Below are 25268 nucleotides of genomic sequence, written 5' to 3'. Positions count from 1 at the left end.
GTGTGTGTGTGTGTGTGTGTGTGTGTGTGTGTGTGTGTGTGTGTGCGTGCCGAGTGACTTAGTAGTCATGGTGGTGTGGCTCATTTTTCATCCTCCGCTCTGGCGATTCAAAACAACTCTAATGCAATTACAGGGGAACCCTCTGCTTAATGCGCAACACAAAAGGCTCCCATCGTTTGGTTAAAAGATTTTTCCTCTAGATGCAATTATTGACCTTTGGCTCTTGCCGAGCTGAAGCCTAATGACCAGTTGCATGTTAACTCTCAAATACCTGGAACGCGCCCGAGTCGCGTTAAGATTTGAACCACTTTAACCATTATTTTATGCTTTAACTTTAGAAAAATAGCAGATCTACAAGCTCACAGCGCGGCACCGAGTGCCGCGCTGCGAGCTTGTAGATCTGCTATTTTTGAAAAATCGTGAAAATGACTGCAAGTCTTTGAATATCTTTGACACGATCTTTGACCCGACTTCTAAATCCTTCCTCTAAATCATGCTGTTCTCAAACCATGTTTCATGTCAAGGACCCCCAAAATTACAGGTATTTGGCCACGGACCCCCCATCTCAAAATATGTTGTCCCAGGGACCACCCAGAAGTAAATATTTGAGTTACAAAAAATGTTCGCTTTTAAGTAGATATATTGAAAAATCATGATTTTTCAAAAAAAGCAGATCTACAAGCTCGCCGCGCGGCACTCGGTGCCGCGCTGTGAGCTTGTATATCTGCTATTTTTCAATAGTTAAAGCAGTCAATAATCCTAGGCCTAAATGGGTTAACTGAAAATTAGCTCCCAGCTTTGGGCAAAAGGTATTTTGTTTGCTTTCATTTCTCTCATGTGGGCGCCGGGGCAGCCTCCGCCACAGAAATAAATAAAAAGAAATCCATTCCACACAGCAAGGAGATATTTTCTTATGATGAAAAAATATTGATTTGGCACATCTAAGGTACCTTTTTTATACAAAGTGAGTGCTAGCTAAGAGGCATTACTTACTACACTACGGCTGATATGCAGGCGAAAAGCTGAGTTCCATGCACTGTTAGCATGATGAAGCAGTGGGGAAATGCAATCTATACACAATGCACCTCATCAGAACGAAAATATTGACTGCCTCAATGCACGAGAATCCGATATATTAACCAAGGGGCCAAATCAATGGGATGAAAGGCTAAAGGTGCATTAAACCACATTGGCTCTGAAATGTACTTCTCTGGAAATGTCACATGGCAAATGGATCCCAACCAGCCAAGTCCTCTGGTAAATGGTACCGATTTCTTTTGGATTATGCGTACATTTGGTTAGCTAGTTGCTCGCACAGAGACTTCTGTACTTATCGAGCCAAGAGGCTGAGGTATACCAAGAAAAATGGGCCATTCCAAAGGTAAGAGGGAATCGAGGCTCTCCATTAAGATCATGGATCAGCTCAAATGAAAGAGACCAGAAGCCAATGACATTCATGGCGGGTTATCTTTGATCGTCGATAAGAAGGGGCCCTCTTAATCAGAGGACAAAGTATCTTGACACAATACACACACATTCAGCTGATTTAAGACCCCTGGGATTCCATAACCTGATAACCAACCAGCACCATATCTTACAAGAGGAAGCATGCCAATTGTGGCAAGGAACTCGACTCCTACCTAAACCAATGTATATTGACATTTTAATGAATTGAGCCCAGCGTTAACTGTGTGCTAGTGGTGGTGGTAGGCACCCCCCCAAAAAAAACATCAATATATCTGGCACGTGAACAGGCCATTTGGCATCTTTAACTACTCCAAATATAAAACAACAATCCAATTCAACCCCCATTTCTCTGCACCTAAGCAGCAGCAGCAGCAGCAGCAACTGCATTGTCCATTCCCTCAAAGGGTGTTCCTTTCACGGCGTGCCAAATTGATCGACTCTTAACTAGGTGCTCCTGAAGGAGGAAGTGAGGAATCTCGTAGCCTTTTCATTCCTCTATGTCTAATCAGCCCCAGCTTCCAGCCGAGTAACTATTTAGCCGAGGAAGTATCTCTGGGTGACTCATTGTGCCCCTGGGAGACGAGAGACGTTTCTACATGTGAGCAAATTAAGCTAATCATCCACCTTTTTCTTAAGCCATTTAGACCGGGTACACATTTAACCATTATTTTATGCTTTAACTGTTGAAAAATAGCAGATATACAAGCTCACAGCGTGGCACCGAGTGCCACGCTGGGAGCTTGTAGATCTGCTATTTTTGAAAATTTGTGCACATTCGTGTCTTGACGCGATTCTATAAATGTCTTCTAAATCCTTCTAAGGTTTTTTTTTGTTGAAAAAACTATGTTTCTATGTCAGTGGTGCTCAAACCTTTTCATGTCAAGGACCTCCAAAATTATAGATATTTGACCTACGGACACCTATCTCAATATGTTGTTCCGGGGACCAAAAGTTTTTATTTTTTTTTGAAAAAACTATGTTTCTATGTCAGTGGTGCTCAAACCTTTTCATGTCAAGGACCTCCAAAATTATCCCATCTCAAAATATGTTGTTCCAGGGACCACCCAGAAGCAAATATTTGAGTTACCGTATATTCAAAGACGATAAAAAAAGACGATAAAAAAGTCTGTGAGCTTGTATATCTGCTATTTTTCAATAGTTAAGGCATTAAATAATTCTAGACCTAAATGGGTTAATCACCATTACCAGTTAAGCAAAACAGGTATTGGCCATACAGAGCACAAGTCCACACTCTGCAAGAAGTGTGTGGGGTGGGAAGTGGCGGCGATGTGGGTGGTGGGGGGGAGGAGGGAGGGGAAGGGTCAGTCACGTTTCACTGGAGGAATATAAAGGGAAGGCAATAGCCGAGGTGATAGCGCCGCTATTGATGTAACCAATTTCATTCTCAAAATGGCGTTTGCCACAGCGGATGGGGAGAGATGGGTTTAATCTCAGAGGTGAGATGAAAACTATATTACGGACAGAAAAGAGTGGAGGGGGAGGTTAAGACTGGAAAAGGAAGGAATGGAGGGAGGGGGGAGTGGTGTCTCCTTGGAGAAAGAGTAGCGAAACACATGGCGTGCTAGACAGCACTACAGCTGTGTGTGTGACTTTGGAACGAGACAGAGCACCTCTGTTTCTTGGCGTGGCTCCAGTGCCGAGTGCAGATGAACAGGGAATAAGGGAGTGAATGTGACAAGACGACAGCCCAAACATACATCGACCGACCGGCCAGAAGTGACTCCGTACAACTTACTGACTTTCATCCCGCCGTGAATAGCTAGCAATAGACCCCACATGCAAGTGTGCGTGCGGTTGGTGATATAAAAGCGTGCACACAACGCTGCGCTGCGTTGTCTTCATCTTTCACTGCCATTATCGTCAAATCCCTTAACGTTTGGTATGCAGTGTTTGCTATATGCCAACATCATTTTATCTTTGCTCATGCATTTTTCTCAAGCTCCCTAGTGACACAGCCGACCCACATTTGATATTATTCATCAAACAACTACAGTTGAATGAGGGATTTGTAGACTTTCATAGTGGCTTATAATGGCAGACTGTATTTTTATTCATAAAGGAGACACCATTATCCAAACCAAGGCTGCAGTGTTAGTTGGTGTTTTTGCTTAATTCGAATTAACAGTGTCTCTCCTGGGATCCAGTTCAATCACAGAACTTGTGGTTTAGTATCAGTGGAGAATACTCAATAAGAGAACATTTGTTGCCTTGCAGAGATTAGTCAGGTCTTGAGATGTGTTACAGACAGAAAAACACATTATCTTAGTTTAAACTGAGCTTGCTTTTTGAACACACAAAGTACAAAATATAAGATCCCTTTTTTTGTTTACTAAACTTACATCAAACTACCCCTGCAGGTTATACAAGACAACTCTGTTCTTCAGTTTCGTTGCAAGCTACTGTAGCTGTATATAGCTAGCTATAATAACAGAACTGTTTCCCAAACAGTGGGTCGCGACCCATTTGTGGGTCGCAGACAGATTTGTATGGTTCCCTTGTTTTTTTGTTTTCAAAAAACCTTCCCCCAAAAAATGTAATGAATTAAAAACTAAATTCAATGAGTTTTTCAGTAATTTCATGAAGAAATCAAAGAAAAATCAAAGGAATTCCACAAATTAAACTTTACTAGTACCACCTGTTTATCCAGGACTAGTTTGAGTCGCGCACAAACATCTAATTTATCTTTTGGGTCTCAAGCTAAAACGTTGGGAACCACTGACATAGAGGATGCAAATATTGCTCGTGTTTGACCCAGCTCCGTGGCACTAGCAGCTAAGCTTAATGCAGTAGGACTCGCTATTACAGTCGTTCTACTCTGCCACAGTTCAATTAGCTTTTCTTTCACCTTTCTGCCATATTTGGTTGTTTTGACAGAAATAGGTTAAAATGTACAGAATACATAATTTTTATTTTGACAAGTGCCAAGCTCCCATGAGGCTGTCGGGGGCACCGTCTGCCGCACTGATGTGAAAAAGAGAATTTAACTTTTTTTGAAATAATTGGGACATTCCAGTTCTGGATCCAGGATGCTCAGATTAACCACAACATCCCAGGAGCCTAAATGTCCTGACCATGCCTCCAACTGGTGGATTATCTATCTGATCTCAACATTTAGTCTGTGATGCATGACTGGGTGAAATGTCTGAGTCTAGCTCTTGATGTAGCGAAAACAAGTTAGCGGCTCAGCAAAGTGCACCCCAAGCTTTATAATGTAGGCAGTTCTTTTTTTCACCACTGACTTGTCAGAAGAGTAAGGTATACTATGTTCTATTTTTTCTCTGGCAACAATTCTCTATGTTACAGATGGCACAGGCTTTTTGTGTTACTGAGCACAGGGTGAACATATCACCATGTACTATTGTTCAAATCCTGGTGAAACACACGCCCAGCCCGGCTAGCTGGGCCTGTAAGGATGGCAGCGACGGTCTGTCCGACACCTCGGACCCAAGCGAGATATTTTAAGAAACCAGTGGTGGAAAAAAGTATCAGTGCTGCGATGTAGAAATAAAAGTACCAAATGTAAAAGTACTCATTATGCAGAAACTTCCCATTTCAAGTTTTCCATCTTTGGGAAATAGCAGATCGGCAAGCTCACAATGCGCATTGTGAGCTTTTAGATTGGCTATTTTCAAATGGCCGACATGTATAGGGCTGAAGCAGACTGTAGAAGTAGTAGACTGTATAAAAGATATGGACAAAGCGAAGCCATTGGTTTCTATGCTGCGCAAATGACACAATATGGGTCCTTGGCATGGGTGTTGCCATCATAGATTGAAATGCAACCAGAGGAGGCTATTGGCTGCCAACGGTCACGTGCAACCGCAGGGATACATGGGAGAATGTGGTCGGCGCCTCCCGAAATACAGCACACGAAGAAGAACACAGCCAGCCGGCCTGTATCAGTTTGGTTGGCCACGCCCCCCGCAACTTTATCATCAATTTTAACATAAATGGGACCTTATTTTCACAAAACGCATATCATCGTGATTGAAAGGCAATTTTTAACTAGCGATAGGAACCATAAAGTATTCATGAAAATGTTAATTAAGGTTAGAAAACGAAAGGGGAAAATGAATGGGATCCAATGGAGAACAATTCTTTTTGCAACCGGCCAGGGGGAAAACAGCGCAACTAGCGGCCAATCATAGTTAGTTTTAGTTCCGTATTGGGCTCATTTTAAATCGGCGGAACTCTTCCCCTGGCCTGAAGTGGTTAATGTAGGTTTTGTAACAATAGAACCAATCTACAAATCTAATTAATAACTAAAGTTTTGAAATGTACGGTGGTGGAGTACAATATTTGGTACCGAGATGCAGTGGAGTCGAAGTAAAGGTATTGCAAACTGGAAACACTCTAGTAAAGTACAAATACCTCAAAATTGTCCTTAACTCATACCCTGCCAAACCCGAGGAACCCGAGAATTTCGCGATGTCCCTCCCTGCCACGCCCGAGGAACCCGAGAATTTCCGCCATTTTGAAAAAAAAAATTTCAAAAAATGTTTTGGGACCCCAAAAACGTTAGTAGGCATGATAGCGATCGCGAAATTGCTTGTTTAACCCCCATACAACCCCCATACAACTCAGGTAGCAGACCTCCAAGCTCACAACAGTGTAAAACATAATGGCCGCTATCTCATGAATGCCTGAACGGATTTCCATTCGGATTTTTTTGTTTGAAAGCTGTGAGCAATGTGGACACACGTGGTGCATTATCTAGGCATGGGTGTGCATGATCCGTGCACTATGAATTACATGGAAGTCTATGGAGACGAATGGCAGTTAAAGAGTACGAAGGTATTGTTAAATGGCAGCATATGAGTTAAGTACAGTACCCTATGGCCTTTCCTCTAGCACCATCTGTAAGCCCAGTCAACTTTGCATACGATATTTCTAAAGTAGGCAGATTGCATGATGAACCCTAAAGAGCAACACGCCCCTCAATGCTGATAGCAGGGTTCTTAGCAGGGATTAAAGCTAAAACAAATCTAAGGACTGAAATTGTTTTGCTAGACCGTCCCAATCTGTGCGAAAGGGCTTGCCCACACTGGCGCTGTGTTTCCTAAACTATTAGCACAATATGTAGGATTATTATGTTTAGGTATTATCATAGTAAACATATAGTATGTTTACTGTCAATATTCCAGGATGACCTCCCACTTGGGTAATGACGCCCCCTGGCGATCATTCAGAGAAACTACTTCAGCTCCCGTACTAACGTAGGTAGGAAGGGCCTGTCACTCAAACCGGAGTGACCCGCCTCCAGGCTATATAAGCCCCCGGAGGCGGAAGTAACATCCTCTTTTCACTCTCTGCGATATCACATTCAGATAAGTTGAAACTCAGCCTTTGTATTATTATTCTTCGCGCATTAGCCTAAAGCGGTGGCATTGGAGTCGCCCACCGGCGAGTGTTGAATTAACCCGTACTTAAGAATACTTATTCTTGTCCCGTCCTAAAACGACGGTTATTTCCTTCTATAACAAAGGATTATTACTGCTTGTTCAGGCCTCCGCCGAAGCAAGCGTGGCATAGCATTAGCCGTTAGCTTGTTAGCTCGTCTGCTCTTTGTTAACGTTAGCTACACTGCTTACCGCTTGTTCAGGCCCTGCCCGAATCAAGCTTGGCCTAGCTTTAGCCGTTAGCTTGTTAGCTTGTATGCTTCTTGTTAACTCTAGCTACAGTGCTTCGCCATGGATCCTCTGGCCTTCCTGCCGAGGCAATGTCCAGGCTGTCCAGGACTCATCGACGGACAGGATCTTCACCCTCTCTGTGTCGGCTGCATGGGCGTTGCACACGCCTTCTCTGCACTGAGTCCTCAGGGGAGAGCAGGACCCTTCTGTGACTTCTGCGTGGCCTACGACCACGATGTACTGGTACACCGGTTCTACCTAGCCAGGGCAGGCCTCGGGGCCTGCGCTCCACCAGGTGGGTCCACTGCTCTCAACCCCACAGCCCAGTCTTTCCTTCCCCAGGCGGCCCGCACCGTTGGTCAAGGTGCGGCGCTGCCTTCCGGAGATCCGTTTGGCAAACAGCGCGCCATTCCAAGTCAAGATGGCGCCGTGCTACATGAGACACCGCCTGCCGCGCAACCGACCGCAGCTAGCTCCACTGTCACTGGAGCTGGCGGGTCTGGTGAAGTCGCCGCTAAGAAGGCGACCAAGAAGGCTAACATCCCTCCGGTAGCCTTTTCCCCTTCGGGCGCGGTGCCCAAAAAGAAACGCTCGGATGTGACCGTCGGGGACGTTCCCCTCAACGTGAGCATCACCAAAACAGTCCAGACTTTCAGGCGAGAGTCGGACCTGAGCTCCTGTCAGAGCGAGGGTTCTGGTTCTGAATACTCTGGATACACGGCCGAGGAGGAGGAGGACTCCGTCGAGGACGATGGTTCTCGACTCACGGTCACAGTGAAAGGTAATGCCCCTGCGGCTCCAGCACGTCAACTGGACGCCGCAGGGAGCTCCCAGTCCTCCTCAGGCACCACTGCCCCTCCACCCGCCAGTCAAGCGGGTGAAGCGGGAGCAGAGGACGTCGATTCTGCAGCAGAAATGCTGGATCATCTCACGGTCTACATGAGAGCTCTTGCCAGAGTTGGAGAGGAGTTGCCACCTCCTCTCCCCTCTGAAGAGGCCGAGGATGATGACGAAATGCCCGGGCAGGAGCCTTCGGTTCCCGCCCCGTATGTCCTCTCCAGGCTGCCGCTGGTGAAAGGATTCACCAAGGCCCTCCATTCCTCATGGAAGACACACAAAGACCCCAGGAAGCTGCCTTTTCTGTGTTGGATTTGGTTGGCGGTGCGGAGGCAGGCATGTCCACCTGCCCTAACCTGGACCACCTGTTGGCACAATCCTTTCTGGGTTCCGTCAGACCCCAGTACAAGGATGTGGGCACGGCTAAAAACGGGCCGTTTGTCGGCCCCGTCGGCACCAACCCGCCGGGGTTCACTGTCCTGGAGGACAAGCTGCAGTCGGACAGGGCTCGTAACGCCTACCGGTCCGCTGCTCTGGCTGCTAAGGACCTTAATCTTATCCAGCTCTTGCTAGCTTCCACCAAAGACCTGGTCAAAGGTCTGCCCACGGTGGAGCACACTGCGGAGCTAAACACCCTATTCGACATCATGCTGAAGGTCAATTGGCATGCGGTCAAGTGGATGGGCAGGTCCATGGATTATAACCTCCAAGCTGAGAGAGCCCGCTGGCTCGACTATGTCGACCTCGAGCCTAAGAGGGACGTGGGCGAGAAGCCTCCGGGTCCTCGCGGGGAGATGTATAAATCCCTCATCAACATGGAGAACAGTCCCACCACCCTCATGGGCGGCGGTTTGGAGCTGCTGCAGGGCAGAGTCACGTTCTTTAAGGCTGCTAAGGACATTGTCGAGTCCACCACAGTACCACAGGAAGAACCGCAGCAAGCTAGGAGGGCGTCCCGCTCCTCCCGCGTCAAAGAAAGGGGCCGCTCTGCTTCTTTTAAGAAGCACTCGTCTTCCTCCAGGGGAGCCTCTGCAGCCAGGGCGCCTGACAGGCCCCGCAGCAAGGTTGTGGTTCCCGAGCGCGCTCAGCCGCGCCGCCCGTCCAAGGATGGCAGGCAGCAGTCTTCCTACCGCGGTGGCCGCGGTAGGGGACAGCGCAAATGACACTCGGAAGAGGGGGATTGTGCTGGGGCGGGGGTCCGAGGTGTCTCTCGGTCCCCCTCCCCCCAAACGAGGGCGTTTTTCTGTACCCCGTGTCGGGGAAATGAAAATGTTGAATTTGATGCCTCCTGTGTCGGCAATAAATATGTTGAAAGAGCAAAGTCTGTCTCTGTCCAACTCTCTCGCACTAGCACAGACGACCCCATCGTGCATGCCTCCTGTAGTAATGATGAAGTCCTGTCAGGACTCGATAATCAATCACAGGTTTTATCAGCAACCAGTAATGTTATTGTCAAACAATTATGTGGTTCCTCAAGCGCGCGAGTGGGATATCCCTCGCGTCGACAATATGACTCCTTTATGCATGCCTCCTGTAAGAATGATGGAGTCCCGTCAGGACTCTTTAATCAGTCACAGGTTTTATCAGCAACCAGTAATGTTAACGTCAAACAATTATGTGGTTCCTCATGCGCGCGAGTGGATTTTCCCTCGCGTGAGCGATGCTATGAATTTAACCTTGAGTCAGAAATTCTGTCGGCCTACTATGAGCCCGGGTCAAGGGACAAGCATAAAGGCCTTAGAGCAGGTATTAAACGTAAAAGTTCCTCTCCTGTCAGGGGAGAATGCTTTAGTTGTGGGCGAGTCTGTTTATCAGTCGAATCGCTTTGCTCTTCCTGTTGCTCTACCGAGCGAAAACCGAACACTTCCGGTTTCACCGGATACGGATTCGCTAGCTCCCAGCTTCCGGTCCGGCCGCAAAAAAGCTCCGCTAGTCAAGCGGTACAATCAGAAGGTGTTCCCGCCTTGCGGCCTATTGAACCCCTGCGCTCCGCATCCGGGTGTTCCGGATACGGATACGCAGGTTCCCCACTTCCGGTCCCGCCGCAAAATAGCTCCGCTAGTCAAGCGGTACAACCAGAAGGTGTTTCCGCCATGCGGCCTATTGAACCCTTGCGCTCCGCATCCGGTCGTTCCGGATACGGATACGCAGGTTCCCCACTTCCGGTCCGGCCGCCAAAAAGCTCCGCCGTCACGGAAGCACAGTGGTGGGGTTTCTCTCGCTCAAAACACGCTAGCACGCTGCGCGCGCCAGTGGAAGTTATGCAACCCGAGCCATTGGGTATTTCGAACGATAACCAGGGGTTACAGGTTACAGTTCGCAGACATACCCCCGCTTTCGAGCAGGGTTATTCATACCAGGGCGCGTGGTTTAAAAGCAAATCTTTTGAGAGAAGAGATCAGCTCCTTGCTAAGCAAGGGTGCTATAGTGGAGCTGGACAGGACCCAATCCTCCATGGGATTTTGGAGCCGTTATTTCCTGGTGCCCAAAAAGGGGGGGGGGCTACGTCCCATCCTGGACCTAAAGGCACTAAACGTGTACCTGAAGAAATACGTTTTCAGGATGCTAAATGTACCCACCATGTTACGGTCGGTCAGGCAAGGGGATTTCCACTGTTCAGTGGATCTGAAGGATGCTTATCAGCACGTCCAGATTTATCCCCCACACAGGAAATTCCTACGGTTCGCCTTCGAGGGTCGCCTGTACGAGTACACAGTACTCCCTTTCGGTCTGTCACTGAGCCCGAGGGTTTTCGTGAAAGTGACCGAAGCAGCCATCGCCCCGCTGAGACAGCAGGGCGTCAGGTTGGCGACGTACATCGACGATTGGATGATTTCAGCGAGCTCCGCCCACGAAGTGGCGCGTCACACACAAGTGGTTTTGGCTCACCTGAAGGCCTTAGGTTTCATAGTCAACCACGGCAAGAGCATGCTGACTCCAGCAAGTCGTCTTACATTCATTGGGGTCCTTCTGGACTCATCCGACATGTCGGCCCGTCTCTCAGAGGAGAGGGTGGACAGGTTTCGGGAATGTCTCGACTCCTTTCAAGTGGGCCTGGAGGTCACTTACAGGAGTTGCATGGTACTGACGGGAATGATGGCTTCCGCAGTACATCTGTTGCGTTTGGGCAGGTTTCATATGAGACCTTTTCAAAGATGGATGTTATCCCTCGGGATCCCGCCCTCCTTGAAGTACAAGAAGGTTACGGTTTCCCCTTCCTGCGCGATCGCCCTGTCTCCGTGGCTGGTGGAGGGGTTCCTCACCAGCGGAGTCTCGATTGGCGAGGTGGTTTCCCGCAAGTCGATCACGACAGACGCCAGTCTCAGTGGATGGGGAGCCACTTTCGAGGGGCGCACAGCGCAGGGGCTTTGGCCTCTGGAGATGAGGGGTCGTCACATCAACTATTTGGAGATGGCTATACTCCTGGCGCTCAAGCATTTCGAGCCTTGGATTTTGCATTGTCACGTCCTGGTCAGGACAGACAATACGACGGCCATGTTTTATGTCAACAAACAGGGGGGCCTGTCGTCGTTGCCACTGGACCGTCTGGCTCGAGAATTGACGGTTTGGTGCTTGTCGCGCCTCAAGTCGATCAGGGCCTTACACGTCCCAGGTCTCCTCAACAGCGGAGCAGATCTCCTGTCCAGGGGAGGTTCTCGCTACGAGGATTGGTCTCTCCACCCCAGGGTGGCGAGCCAGATTTTTCGCAAGTTCGGTCAGCCAGTGGCGGACCTGTTTGCGTCAGCGGAGAATACGAAGTGTCCGTTGTTCTTCGCGGTGAAGGGCAGTCCTCCCTTTAGTAGGGCGGCGTGGCTATAAAATCGTTCAATTTTGCGATAAAAGCGCCAAACTTGGTAGATATGTTGATTGATATATTAGAAACAAATCTGGATATCGGGCCATCAAAAATTTTGATTTTTCAAAATGGCCACTAGCGGTTTGTTAAACCTTCCTAAATCACCCTCTAGGAGCGACAGTTTTTGTGATAGGAAGCTGAAATGTTGCATGCTGTGTGTGCGTGTTCATGTCAATTGGTTAAAAGGGGGTGTGGCAATGGGAGTGGCCTATCATAAAAAGGTGCATAACTTTGATATAGATGCACAGATTTGCACAAAATGTTGTGGAAAGGTTGGTCACGAACCAAATAACATCTGAGTAACTGTTCACACCATCTTCTAAAAAAGGGGTTTGTCATTAGGACCAGTGTAGTACCAGTACAAAACCAGAAGCTCCCTCCCATCAGGTTGTTCTTCTTCACCTCCCCAATTCAACTCCTCAGGGCCAAGATCTGGGATAATGTGGTTCTCTCCTCTCGAAAGGCATTTTGGTTTTCCTCGGGTGAGGGTCGATGGCATGCCGAATCCGGTTTAGTATCATCCGGTTGTAGACCTTTGCTGCAATACAGGTCAGGCTGATGCCTCGGTAGTTGCCTAGCAGGGCAAGGTTACAGAACTGTAGGATGATGTGGTCAAGACATCAGTTCTTTACGACCTCTGGGGGTATGCCGTCCGGCACTCTTACCCTATCTCAGAGTGTTTTTCACCATGGCAAACTCAGTGACCGTGAAGGGATCATCCTTGATGTTGAGGTCCTGGAGGAATGATGGTATATCTTCCTCCTCTCCATCTGATGTTGTGCCCAGCAGCCCTCGGAAGTGGTTGAACCAGGTCGCTACCCTCTCCTCACTGGTGTGTCCCTCTACCTGTCCCTCCTTGGTCCTCTTCCTTGGTCCTCGTCGTCGTCCAGGCTTCTCCATACATACTGCCTCTCACCATGCGCTGGCTGGACTCTCTGCACCCTCTCCATCAGTTCCTCCCCCTTGATGTTATCATAGGTACTGAAGAGAAGCTGTTTGGCCTCGTTCAGTATCCCACGTCTCTCCACCGTAGGCTCACATGCAAAACCAAGCCATGCTTCCTCCACCCTGCCCCGTGCCGCTACGACCTCCTGGTGTTTGAACTGCAGGGAGCTTCTGGTTTTGTACTGGTACTACACTGGTATTACACTGGGCCTAATGACAAACCCCTTTTTTGGAAGATGGTGTGAACAGTTACTCAGTTGTTATTTGGGTCGTGACCAACCTTTCTACAACATTTTGTGCAAATCTGTGCATCTATAGCAAAGTTATGCACCTTTTTATGATAGGCCACTCCCATTGCCACACCCCCTTTTAACCAATTGACATGAACATGCACACACAGCATGCAACATTTCAGCTTCCTATCACAAAAACTGTCGCTTCTAGAGGGTGATTTAGGAAGGTTTAACAAACCGCTAGTGGCCATTTTGAAAAATCAAAATTTTTGATGGCCCGATATCCAGATTTGTTTCTAATATATCAATCAACATATCTACCAAGTTTGGCGCTTTTATCGCAAAATTGAACGATTTGTCATGTTTCAAGAGCTACGCCGCTCCACTACTTGGGGTTGGACGCCTTAGCGCACACGTGGCCGAGAGGTCTACTGTACGCGTTTCCCCCCTTCGACTTAATCCGACCCACTCTGGAGAGAGTCAGGAGGTTCGGTCTGGAGATGCTCCTGGTGGCTCCCTACAAGGGCACGTGGAGGTCGGCGATCGCCCCTCTCCTTTGCGAACCGGGTTGGCAGCTGCCTCAGTGCAGGGATCTGTTGAGTCAGGCCAGGGGGGAGATCTTCCACCAAGACCTGCAGGTCCTAGACCTGTGGGTTTGGCACGTGAAAGGTTAAACCTGCTGGCGGCTGGTTTTTCTTCTGAAGTGGTTGCTACCATTCAGAGTGCTAAGGCGCCTTCTACGAGGGCGTCTTATGATGGAAGGTGGAATGCCTTTGAGGACTGGTGTGAGTCGCGTGTTCCACCGGTGGTGGCCCATGTGGCGTCAGCCCAGGAAATTCTGGAATTTATGCAGGACCGCTTGAGAAGTGGTCTTGCATTTTCTACCCTTAGGGGGTATTTGGCGGCTATTAATGCCTGTCACCTGGGGGTGGCGGGCAAGGCACCTTCTAAAGTCCCGGAGGTCATCAAGTTCATGCAAGGAGTTGAACGTTTGAGGCCGGTGACTAGGTCTTTGTTCCCAGTTTGGGATCTGCAGGTGGTTCTAGGGGGCCTATGTCGGGCTCCCTTTGAGCCGCTTGTAGGGATGCCTTTGAAACTTTTGAGTTTCAAGACGGCTCTTTTGCTGGCTTTGGCCACGGCTAAAAGAGTTGGTGACCTGCAAGCTCTCTCGGTGTCTGCGGAGTGCATGCAGTTTATGAACAATGATCTCAAGGTGTTGCTCAAGCCTCATCTTAAGTTTGTTCCTAAGAACATGGTGGTTCCTAAGGAGCCTGTTGTTCTTCTGGCTTTTCATCCTCCTCCGTTTGTCTCGGTGGAGGATGAACGGCTGAATTGCCTTTGTCCTGTCAGGGCATTGAAGGCCTACTGTGACAGGACTGCTGGTTCTAGAGCTTCTTCTCAGCTCTTCGTGGAAATGGGCAATGTTCTTGTCAGAAAGCCGGTGTCTAGACCCACTCTTTCGAGGTGGATTGTGGATGCTATTAGGCTGGCTTACTCTAGTGCGGGTGTGGAAGTGCCGGCGGCACTTAAAGCCCATAGCACTAGAGGTGTGGCTACTTCGTGGGCACTGGCAAAGGGAGTCTCCGTTCAGGAGATTTGTGTTTCGGCGAATTGGTCTTCGCCTTCTACCTTTGCAGCCTACTATCACCTGGATATCGAATCCTCTTCGCTAGCGCATTCGGTTCTGGGTGCAGTTGCCTCCTCTACGTCATAGAGGAGTCGGATCTTCCCCTCCCACAGGTGGGCATGTAGCCACCTGGGGTATTTTGGGGGGACCCTGTGTTTTCCTTATATAGTGTGTCTTACTTATAAGGCGGACTTGTCCTTTTCATTTAGTTGAATGAGGCGGACTTCGGTCTGTCAGGGTCTCTCCTTATTTTCTCATGCCTTCACACCCAGGTCCGGTGGGCCTGGGACCTTCTGGGTGATGGGTCACGCCCGTTTGGGCTGTGCTCACCCGTATGAGGGGTGTGTGGGGGTATGAGAGTAGGTTGTGGCTTAGAGGGGAGTTTAAGAATCCCAAGTGGGAGGTCATCCTGGAATATTGACAGTAAACGGTAGGTTCCGTACGGAACCATTGTTTACTTAGATATGGAAGGATGACCTCCCACGTAATGCCCCTCTGTTTCACTGAATGTGGCAGAGAGTGGTATTAAGAGGATGTTACTTCCGCCTCCGGGGGCTTATATAGCCTGGAGGCGGGTCACTCCGGTTTGAGTGACAGGCCCTTCCTACCTACGTTAGTACGGGAGCTGAAGTAGTTTCTCTGAATGATCGCCAGGGGGCGTCATTACCCAAGTGGGAGGTCATCCTTCCATATCTAAGTAAACAATGGTTCCGTACGGAACCTACCGTTCTTGCTGTTCTACAAACAGCCAACCAGTTGTTGACATTGCAGATTCAGACTGAAATATTCTAGACCATTTAATTTCACTACCATTAAAAGTTACAATTTACAATGTAAGTAACAGAACATCTATTCTGCTAATACCCTTTAATCTTATTAAAAAAGATGACTGATGAGTGGTGATAGAGAACTTTTATCCACAAGTCTTAAAGGAGTAGTTCACCCCCAAAATGACTTTTTTTCTATTGATTACTCATGCCATGGAGACTTGAGTTCAATCATAATTTTTGTTTTTTGTCACATTCCTAAGAGAATAATTTGATTACAATAAATATACCCCCATTGATTCCGGATGGGGACCCGAATCCATTTGGGTCCCCATCCGGAACCAATGGGGTAAATTTACTATCAATTGTATCAATTTGTGATTTTGGGGGTGAACTACTCCTTTAAGGCCCTTTCCCACTGGGCGCGCCAACGATAAAAAAAATATCGCTTTTCAATTGAAGTGGATGGTAGCGTCCACACCACAACGATAAAGCCGTCATAATTGACGTGAACGCCGTCGCCGAGATAATATCGCTATCGCGCCCAGTGGGAAAAGGGCCTTTAGTCTTGTTTAACCCCATCGTTAGCTTAATGAAGAGGAGCCGTCAATTGATTCTTTGCAGAGTAAAGAAAGCCAACCTGGAGGGTCCATGAAGTCAAAGTGCACCAAGTCATCAATGCCCAATTTCTTCAACTGCAGCACCACCGAGCCCAGGTTGGACCTCAGGATCTCTGGGTACGTGTTGTCCTGCACCAGGAGTGGAGATAAGAGGTGGGGGGAGGAAGAGGAAGAGGGGGGGGGGGGAACAACCCAGGGAACAAATCAAAATGAATTAGCCCATTCAGGCCTAGAATTATTGAATGCTTTAACCAGTGAAAAATAGCAGATATACAAGCTCACAGCGCGGCACCGAGTGCCGCGCTGCGAGCTTGTAGATCTGCTATTTTTGAAAAAGTTGTGAAAACGTGTGCAAATCTTTGAATATATGTATTTTTAAAGCGAACGTTTGTAACTCAAATTTTGCTTCTGGGGGGGTCCCTGGAAGGCTGGAACTAAACATTTTGAGATGGGGGTCCGTGGCCAAATACATATCATTTTGGGGGTCCTTCACATGACAAAGGTTTGAGCAACACTGACATAGTAGTCTCTCAAGAACAGACTAACTGAGCTCCAGTTAAGTGAAAAGGACCTTTTCTTTGACGATGGCTGGCCAGATTGCTGACATAGAAACATGGGTTTTTCCAAAAGTCTTAGGATTCAAAAGACACTTATAGAATTGGGTCAAAATTCAAATTTTCACGATTTTTCAAAAATAGCAGATCTACAAGCTCGCAGCGCGGCACTCGGTGCCGCGCTGTGAGCTTGTATATCTGCTATTTTTCAATAGTTAAAGCACAAAATAATTGATACACAAAACGTGTACCCGTTCTAAACGGGTTAGTCGGAGATCCTATTATCTCCTCACGCGTCACTCAAGTTAACGCGAACACAGACAGGGAAGTCTAGGGCATTTGAAGGGCTATTTAACTTGTTTAAAAAAAAATCCCCATTGCCATTCAGCGTGACATGAAAGAATTAGCCTGTTAAAAAGCGGAGGACCGGGGCTGCCACAGGTTCATTTGTCACAGAGTGTCTGGTGTTGCCGTGCAGGTTATGAGAAAGGGGCCGTGGCTGAGCGGCAGGGAACCAGGCAAGCGCTCAGAAATACACAGTCATTCAGCTGAATTACAGCTTGTGGTAGAGATACTGTATAACATAAATGGCCATGCACGCTTTTTATGGCAGCTCTATGGGCCTATGAATTGCTCGTGTCACTTAAAACGACTTAAGCCCTAATTTACTTCCTCGTGCTATGGTGTTCTTTCTATGAACATAGCCAATCTACAAGCTCACAATGTGTTGCATTAGCCATTTCTTTATGCCTATAATGACACGCCCCAAAAATTGAGATGCTAGGATGTGAGTTAAAACAAAAGTGCTTAAAGAAATGTAAATATGCGAAGATTTTATTGGGGATATTATCCTTTAAACACAACTCCACACTCCGGTCAACCTGGTTGACTTGAGTCTATATACTAAGCCCCCTCCTTACTTTTTCCTCTACACCAAATCTCTTTTCAGAAAATACCTTATCTGAAGATATTCTATTTTCGGCGCATGATCGCCCCCAGAGTTTAGGGACGCTAATGTTCATTTGGTTGCGTTTCAGGCGCTGTTACCCACCTGCATCTCAGTCTTGTATGCCTTCTCCGTGTAAAGGCGGAAGCACTTCCCTGGGCGCGTTCTTCCAGCACGTCCAGCCCTCTGCTGGGCTGAAGCTTTGCTAATGGCCGTCACCAAAAGTGACTCCACTCTGATGCGTGGGTTATAGACCTGACGGGGGAGGGAAGACAAATATTTAAAGTCAAACAAATTGGCCAGAGAGATTGTCAAGGGCACGATTATGCCATTTGAATACAGCACACACGAGGAGAAAAAGACGACGGCCGAACGACGCTACATTTCGCAGACATCAACACAATAATGACACATAGATGGTAGTCAGCAGAGACATCACGCGCCCGCACGCGCCACACGCCACACACACACACACACACACACACACACACACACACACACACACACACACACACACACACACACACACACACACACACACATCATCCCTGATTGAGCCATGTGTATGACTTGGCTGCAGCCTGGAGAAATGTCAGTGGAATAAATAACTGGCTTTTCCATCTCTGCTGCTGTCAGGTGCGCAGCACTGTGTGTTTATCGGGGGGGCTTCTCAGGCAACAGAAGCAGATGATCGCAGCAGATAAAGAGAGAGGCACGGAGGGTTGTGTGTGTTTGTGCGGAAAAGAGGGGGAGGCTGGAGGTGGAGGGAGGAGGAGGAGGTGTGTGTGTGTTGGGGGTGGGGGGAGGCTAACCTTTTGCTTGGCAAATCCGGGATCAATTACAAACACCACGCCGTCAATGGTCAGGGAGGTCTCAGCGATGTTGGTCGACACCACGACCTGTGGAAATGAGAACAGCAGGATTCAGAGGACATCCACCTGGGGGGAGCCGGCGGGGCGGCGGAGCACCGGGCTCGGTACAAAGAGGTTGAGGTTTAGAATCACGTGGGCGATTCCTGCACACAGTATAGGCCTAGAATTATTGAATGCTTTAAACAGTGGAAAAATAGCAGATATACAAGCTCACAGCGCGGCACCGAGTGCCGCGCTGCGAGCTTGTACATCTGCTATTTTTGAAAAAAGTTGTGAAAATGTGTGCAAATCTTTGAATGTATGTATTTTTTTCAAAGCGAACATTTGTATCTTATATTTTGCTTCTGGTTGGTCCCCTGGAACTAAATATTTTGAGATGCGGGTCCGTGGCCAAATAAATATCAGTTTGGGGGTCCTTCACATGAAAAGGTTTGAGCACCACTGACATAGTCGTCTCTCACGAACAGAATAACTGAACTCCAGTTAAGTGAAAAGGACCTTTTCTTTGACGATGGCTAAGCCAGATTGCTGACATAGAAACATAGGTTTTTCAAAAAATCTTAGAAGGATTCAAAAGACACTTATAGAATCGGGTCAAAATTCAAATTTTCACGCTTTTTCAAAAATAGCAGATCTACAAGCTCGCAGCGCGCACTGTGAGCTTGTATGTCTGCTATTTTTCAATAGTTAAAGCATAAAATAATGATACACAATAATGTGTACCCGTTCTAAATGGGTTAAAAACCTTCCAAAACCTCAACAATGCCGCCGTTTGAAATAAATATGTAAACGATAAAGAGTTGAAAGGGTGATATATCAATATTATATTGATGTCATGAAATGAGACTAGATGTAGGGGGTTGTGGATATCGGAATATTGTGATATGGCATCAGTATCGTCTTTACCTGATTTTATACTGAATCAAATGGTCAAAAACAACCAGTCTACAAGCTCACAATGTGTCGCAAGGTGACATGCGAGCTTGTAGATCTGCTATTTTCATGACATTTGACAATGCCATTTTCAAGAAAACTGATAATATCGTCACAAAACTATCTAATCTCAAGAGTCATTGAGGTATTTGGTCAAAAACATTTATAATTATACGATTTTGCCCCTATCAGCCAGTATTCACAGACAGACACACAGGTGTTCTCACTCAGCATTACATTAGCCACCTCCCCCCAAGCTAGTGGCAAAAGCTCCTTGAGGGCATCAAGCTGTACAGAATGTGTCACTGCGTCATCTTAATGCAAGCCAGCAGTACTGCAACAGTTGCGTTAAACGGGTCGAATATGCTTTTCCAAATACATTAGATCTGGTCTTTTTGGTAGAAAGTCTAGAAGGACGGAAGGAGAGAGGAGAAGAGAGACTGTTCTGTCTGCCCCTAGTCTATTCCACAATCTCCGAATGCAATATAGAGTCTGGAACTACACCTCCTGAACGGCGAGTAATGGAAGCTGGCATTTCCGTTCACGAAAATAAACCGTCTTAGGACCCTTTTTTTTTTTTTTTTCTTTTTTAAATGTCATTTCTGCTAAGCAGCAAGCTTAGATGATTTTTATTTATACAATGATAAATGTGCACGATGTTGAAAACAAAACGGAAGTGGGAAGGAGGCTTTAACCGGTTACTCATCATTCTTCTTACGTTATTCCAGACTGTATGACGGGAGCATTTCCAAATCGGGGAGTCAACAGTCTGTCCACGTGACAAATCTCAGGACTGAAATTGTTTTGCTAGGCCGTCCCGATCTGTGCTAGTCTCACAGAGACAGCAGCTTCTCTCCTGAAAAGATCTTCCCAACGCTCATCAAACTCGCATCTAAAAACTGTTTCTCCTTAGATGGCACACGTTTAGCGGAAGAAAATAAAAAGTAATCACAGCTCTTCAAATTGAAGGCCACGACAAGACCCGGGACATTTGTTTAACTCATACAGTGCCAGGCGACTTTTAGAGCAACTTTCTCACTATGGAGTTCCCTGCCAAGCGACTTTGGGCGACTTTTACTTAGAAAAAAAAAAAAAAAAATTTTTTTTTTTTTTTTTTTGGACCCAATTAAATCTAGTAAACATGATTTCAATCGCGATTTTGCATGTTCCACCCCCCATACAACCCCATCTTTCAAACATGGCAGCCATTTTTGTTTACATCTGAAGAAAACATTATGGCTGATAAATCATGAATGCCTGAACGGATTTCCAATCTTTTTTTTTTGTTTGAAAGCTGTGAACAGCCTGCACAAACATGGTGCATGATCTGTGCATGGGCGTGCATGATCTGTGCACTATAAATTACATGGGAGTCTATGGAGGCTTCTGGCACTAGTGCCACTCGAGGGGCATTTTAAATTGGCAGTAAGTGAGTTAAGATGAGAAGTGTTAAACAAAGAGAAGTGAAATTGTGCTGACATGCGTTTGTGATATGCAGAGCCTCAGACATTGGCCGGGTCAGTCATTTTGCTAAATAACCAGGGATCAGCGAGAGAGTCGCTAAACATGTGAAAGATGGAATAAATAGCAGTGACAGTGCATTTAAACCACAACGATGTGGTGCGACTTAAGTCAGCCGAGTAGTGTCTGCAGCAAAGTAAATGCTGACGAGTGCCAACAGCAAACTCAAAACAAGGAAATGACGCAACGCCCAAACAAAAACGAAAAAATCTTCTGCCTAAATACCCATCATAAATGACGACACAGGCCCAAGAAAACCAAGACATTTTGCCATCATGCTATCGGGATGACGACAATGTTGTTAGTTCCCCAGTTCAAAATCCAGCTGGTCAACAATGCGCTCTTTTCAACTACAAGAACATGCCATTGTGGGTTACATACAGTATTTCACAGGTTCTTCTGAATTATGCATCCTGGTTTCAGATGCGGTTCTTAGAACCAGTCTCAGGACACCTTTTTTAATGCAGTTATTTCTGCCCTCATCAGGATTTGTTCTGGTTAACATGGAAACAAACCATAGTCACAACACAGGTTATGGAACGTTTCAGGTTATGGAAGGTTCGGTGTTAATCTTCATAGTCGAGACATATAATGAGACATATGACTTGCATTATAATGAAGACGCTCTTCAGTGACAGTGTGTGTGTGTGTGTGTGTGTGTGTGTGTGTGTGTGTGTGTGTGTGTGTGTGTGTGTGTGTGTGGTATGTCACAACCAATGCCACTCGAGGCTGGTGAGAGCTGTGGGTTGCGTTCCGTGTCAGCTTCAAAAGGGAGGCTAGAGTTGTTGCAAATTTATTTTTATTCTGTTTTTCTCGTCCCTTTTTTTGACACGTTACTGCTCAGCTTGAACAGACATTCAACCAACAGCAACACATGGTAAGGCAGAGCTCTGAGAAGCAGAGGGTGCTGCGGTGTGCGCAACCAGCGCGCGCTGCGATGTCGGGTAAGTGTGTGCGGACGTGCACATGAGTGTGTGTGTGTGTGTGTGTGTGTGTGTGTGTGTGTGTGTGAGGGGGGGCAATTCCTCAGCTGTCAGGGTGGTACGCGGGCTGATCAAAGCAGCAGGACTGGCTGTAACATTTATTTTCTATCAAATTTAATAGGGCACAGACAAATACTGCAAAAGGAGAGAGAGGGGGAGAGAGAGAGAGAGAGAGAGAGAGAGAGAGAGAGAGAAAAAAAAGCTGAAATGAAAAGCCATTCGGGGTTTGTAGAAGTGATGCGAGCCACAAAGCTGCGGAGCCCCGCACATCTCTCCCAGTCCCAGATCTTTTTCTATTACAATTATCCCACAGCAAGGCTGTCTATGAGAGATGACAGCTGAATGGGAGCAAAGAAATCAAATGAGTCACATCACCTAGGGCTGTCACAATTATTACATAATCGTCTAATCGCCATTATTTGACATAATCGCAATTATTTTGTCATAATCGTCATAATCGTTTACATGTTGAAAAATTATCATATTTTCAAACATTTAAAAAAATTGTGGAAATAGCAGATCTACAAGCTCACAACGCGCCGCGATGCGATGCGTTGTGAGCTTGTAGATCGGCTATTTCCACGAACACGGTTCTTTTTCAAGTATAAAGTTGTCAGATATGTAAGTAATTTCTTTGTATATTTAGGTTATGTGTCATATCTGCCATGTGCAACTTTAAAGGCTAAAAGCCAAACAGAAATGTAATTGTCAATGGCAGTAACACAATTAAATCGTTAATCGCAATTATTTGAATGACAATGAATCGTCATGTAAAATGTCATAATCGTGACAGCCCTAACATCACCCATTGGGTCTCTCTCTCTCTCTCTCTCTCTCTCTCTCTCAGCCTGTGCATAAACAGAGGGAGTAGAGGAGTGAAGACAAAAAGGAGGGGAGAGGCAGGGGGAAGACGACAGCTGGGATGGCCGCTGGGTGGGCTATCGCTTCCCTTATAAGGGGTTCCCAAATCTTTTCCTTGGCAATGATACCCAAATAGCTAATAGCGTCTGGCTGTGGGCCCCCTTATTGCAGGAAAAAAAAAAGTATCTACATGAACGCAAGATCTACAAGCTTGTGAGCTTGTATATCTGCTATTTTTTTTATTTTTTGGCAATTTGTGTGGAAACAATTTTTACAATAATTACCAAAATAGGGATGCCAGGTTGAAAGTGGTTAACCCAGAGCCATCTATTGGAGAGTTGCGCCATTGCAGAGGCCGAGAACAGCGCCGGTGGTTAGGGCTGTCACAATTACCCGTAATTGCCGGACTATAAGCCGCGGCTTTTTTCCCATGTTTTGACCCCTGCGGCTTATACAACAGTGCGGCTTATAGAGAGATTTTTACAGCTAACGGCCAGTTAGTTCGTTTTACAATAGTCTTTAACAAAGATTTATATATAGATTTTTACAGCTAACGGCCACTAGGGGCGCTCTAGCAGGAAGGACACCTGCGGCTTATAGTCAGGTGAGGCTTATATATGTAAACATTTGTATTTTGTTCTAAATTTAGCTGGTGCGGCTTATATTCAGGTGCGGCTTAGTCCAGCAATTACGGTATAACATAATCGTCTAATCGGAATTATGTGAGGTAATCGCAATTATTTTGCATAATCGTCATAATCGTTTCCATGTTGAGAAGTGTTAATATGGTTTCAGTTTCAAAAAGTAGTGGAAATAGAAGATCTACAAGCTCACAACCCGACGCATCGCGTTGTGAGATTGCATATCGGCTATTTCTGCTATTAATGTTCTTTTTTAAGTACAACGTTGTCAAATATGTCAGTAGTTTCTTTGTATATTCAGGTTATGTGTCATATCTACCATGTGCAACTTCAAAGCCTACAAGCCAAACAGAAATGCGACAAAAATACAACTAAATCGTCAATGGCAATTATTTGAGTGACAATTAACTCATTGCATGCCAGGCCCGATAGTCCCGAGATTATTTTAATGTCTTTCCCTGCCAGGCCCGATAGTCCCGAGAATTTCCGCCATTTTGAAAAAAAAGATTTTTTTTTTTTTTTTTCAAAAAAATTTTTTTTTCAAAAAATTTTTTGGACCCCAAAAAATGTAGTAGGCATGATAGAAATCGCGAAATTGCATGTTTAACCCCCATAGCAACCCCATCTATCAAACATGGCAGCCATCTTTGTTTACATTTTAGGAAAACATAATGGCTTGTATCTCATGAATGCCTGAACGGATTTTCATTCGGATTTTTTTGTTTGAAAGCTGTGAGCAATGTGAACACACGTGGTGCATTATCTAGGCATGGGTGTGCATGATCCGTGCACTATGAATTACATGGAAGTCTATGGAGACCAGATGCAACATTGAGTACGAAGGTATGTTAAAATGGCGGGGAATGTGTTAATCATCATGTAAAATGTCATAATCGTGACACCCACGAAATAGTGACAAATGCCCATAGACTCCAATGCATTCCTTGAACTTCCGGCTCATCGCTTTGTCTCTATTCACCAATAGAAGTCTGTGTGTGGAGGAGACAGATGCTTTCCCGGTTTTCAAAAATAGCAGATGTACAAGCTCACACGAGAGCCTTCTTTTTTTTTTGTCCTCTGTTTACAGAGGACGATATTTGCCGATATTTGCTGATATTTACCATCCACTCCAATGCAATCCAGGATCTTTAGAGCTCATTTTCTGCATGCATGAGGTGTGCAAGGTTTAATCATGGCTAAGTTGACGAAAATCTAAATCTAAAATGCTTGGTAGCCAATAGCTAACTTCAAGCTAACTTCATCCTCTTCCTGTACATGCACAAAGGAAAGTGTTCTGGCAAGTCATGGCTCCAGGGCTTGGGCATGCATTACCAGCATATCTCTATTATTCTCTGGTCACTGGGCGCCCTCTAGTGGTGATAGGCTGGCATTAAATGAGTTAAAAAGAATTATAATAATAATCGTATTGCGTGATTTTAATTCATAATGAAATTGTCCTCTGTCATAGTACACTAGGATGAATTAGCTTTTGTTGAGCTGCAAATTCAGCCCTCTATACTTGATAAAAACGGACCTGCAAAGTGCGCATTTGGTACGGTCAATCGGTCATGCTACACAAATCGATTTAGTCAAAAATAGCAGATTTACAAGCTCACAACACTGTAGATTGGCTATTTTTGGTGAATGTTCCCCCCAGAATAGGGATGCTGGGGACTCAAGTGGTTAAACAAAAGTGGCATTTTAAGCTTTAAGCATACCGGTATTTTGATTATCGCGATAATATTGTTAATGGCAGGTATTTTTGACACAATAATCATGACATGTAATTTTCATATTGTCCCATCAATAGACCACTGTTGTGGTGGGAACTGCCACTTCCAACTTGGCTTATGTTTGTTATTTTCTGTTTTTATACAAAGCCGGATGAAAAATGCCTCACTGCACTTTTGCAATCTTTGACTTGCTCATTAATTGCCAAGACAGGAAGAAGTTG

At 46.2% G+C, this 25268-nt stretch overlaps 1 protein-coding gene across 2 annotated transcripts in view; it reads right to left on the bottom strand.

Annotated features, from left to right (window-relative positions):
• The window catches only part of dhx15 (DEAH (Asp-Glu-Ala-His) box helicase 15), a 68823-nt gene that overhangs the window by 12514 nt on the left and 31041 nt on the right, over positions 1–25268 (bottom strand). For both annotated transcript variants that reach the window (XM_080741285.1, XM_080741284.1), the window contains exons 7-9: positions 18316–18402; positions 17609–17758; positions 16024–16132 (exon numbers count right to left, since the gene is read on the bottom strand). In XM_080741285.1, coding sequence (XP_080597411.1) covers positions 16024–16132; positions 17609–17758; positions 18316–18402 — 346 coding nt within the window. The remainder of the gene's footprint in view (positions 1–16023; positions 16133–17608; positions 17759–18315; positions 18403–25268) is intronic.

Source organism: Nannobrachium achirus, assembly GCF_963921795.1.
Source record: "Nannobrachium achirus genome assembly, chromosome: 14".
Lineage (NCBI taxonomy): Eukaryota > Metazoa > Chordata > Actinopteri > Myctophiformes > Myctophidae > Nannobrachium > Nannobrachium achirus.
The sequence above is the reverse complement of the archived record's forward strand: the minus strand, read 5'-3'. Positions and strand labels throughout refer to the sequence as shown.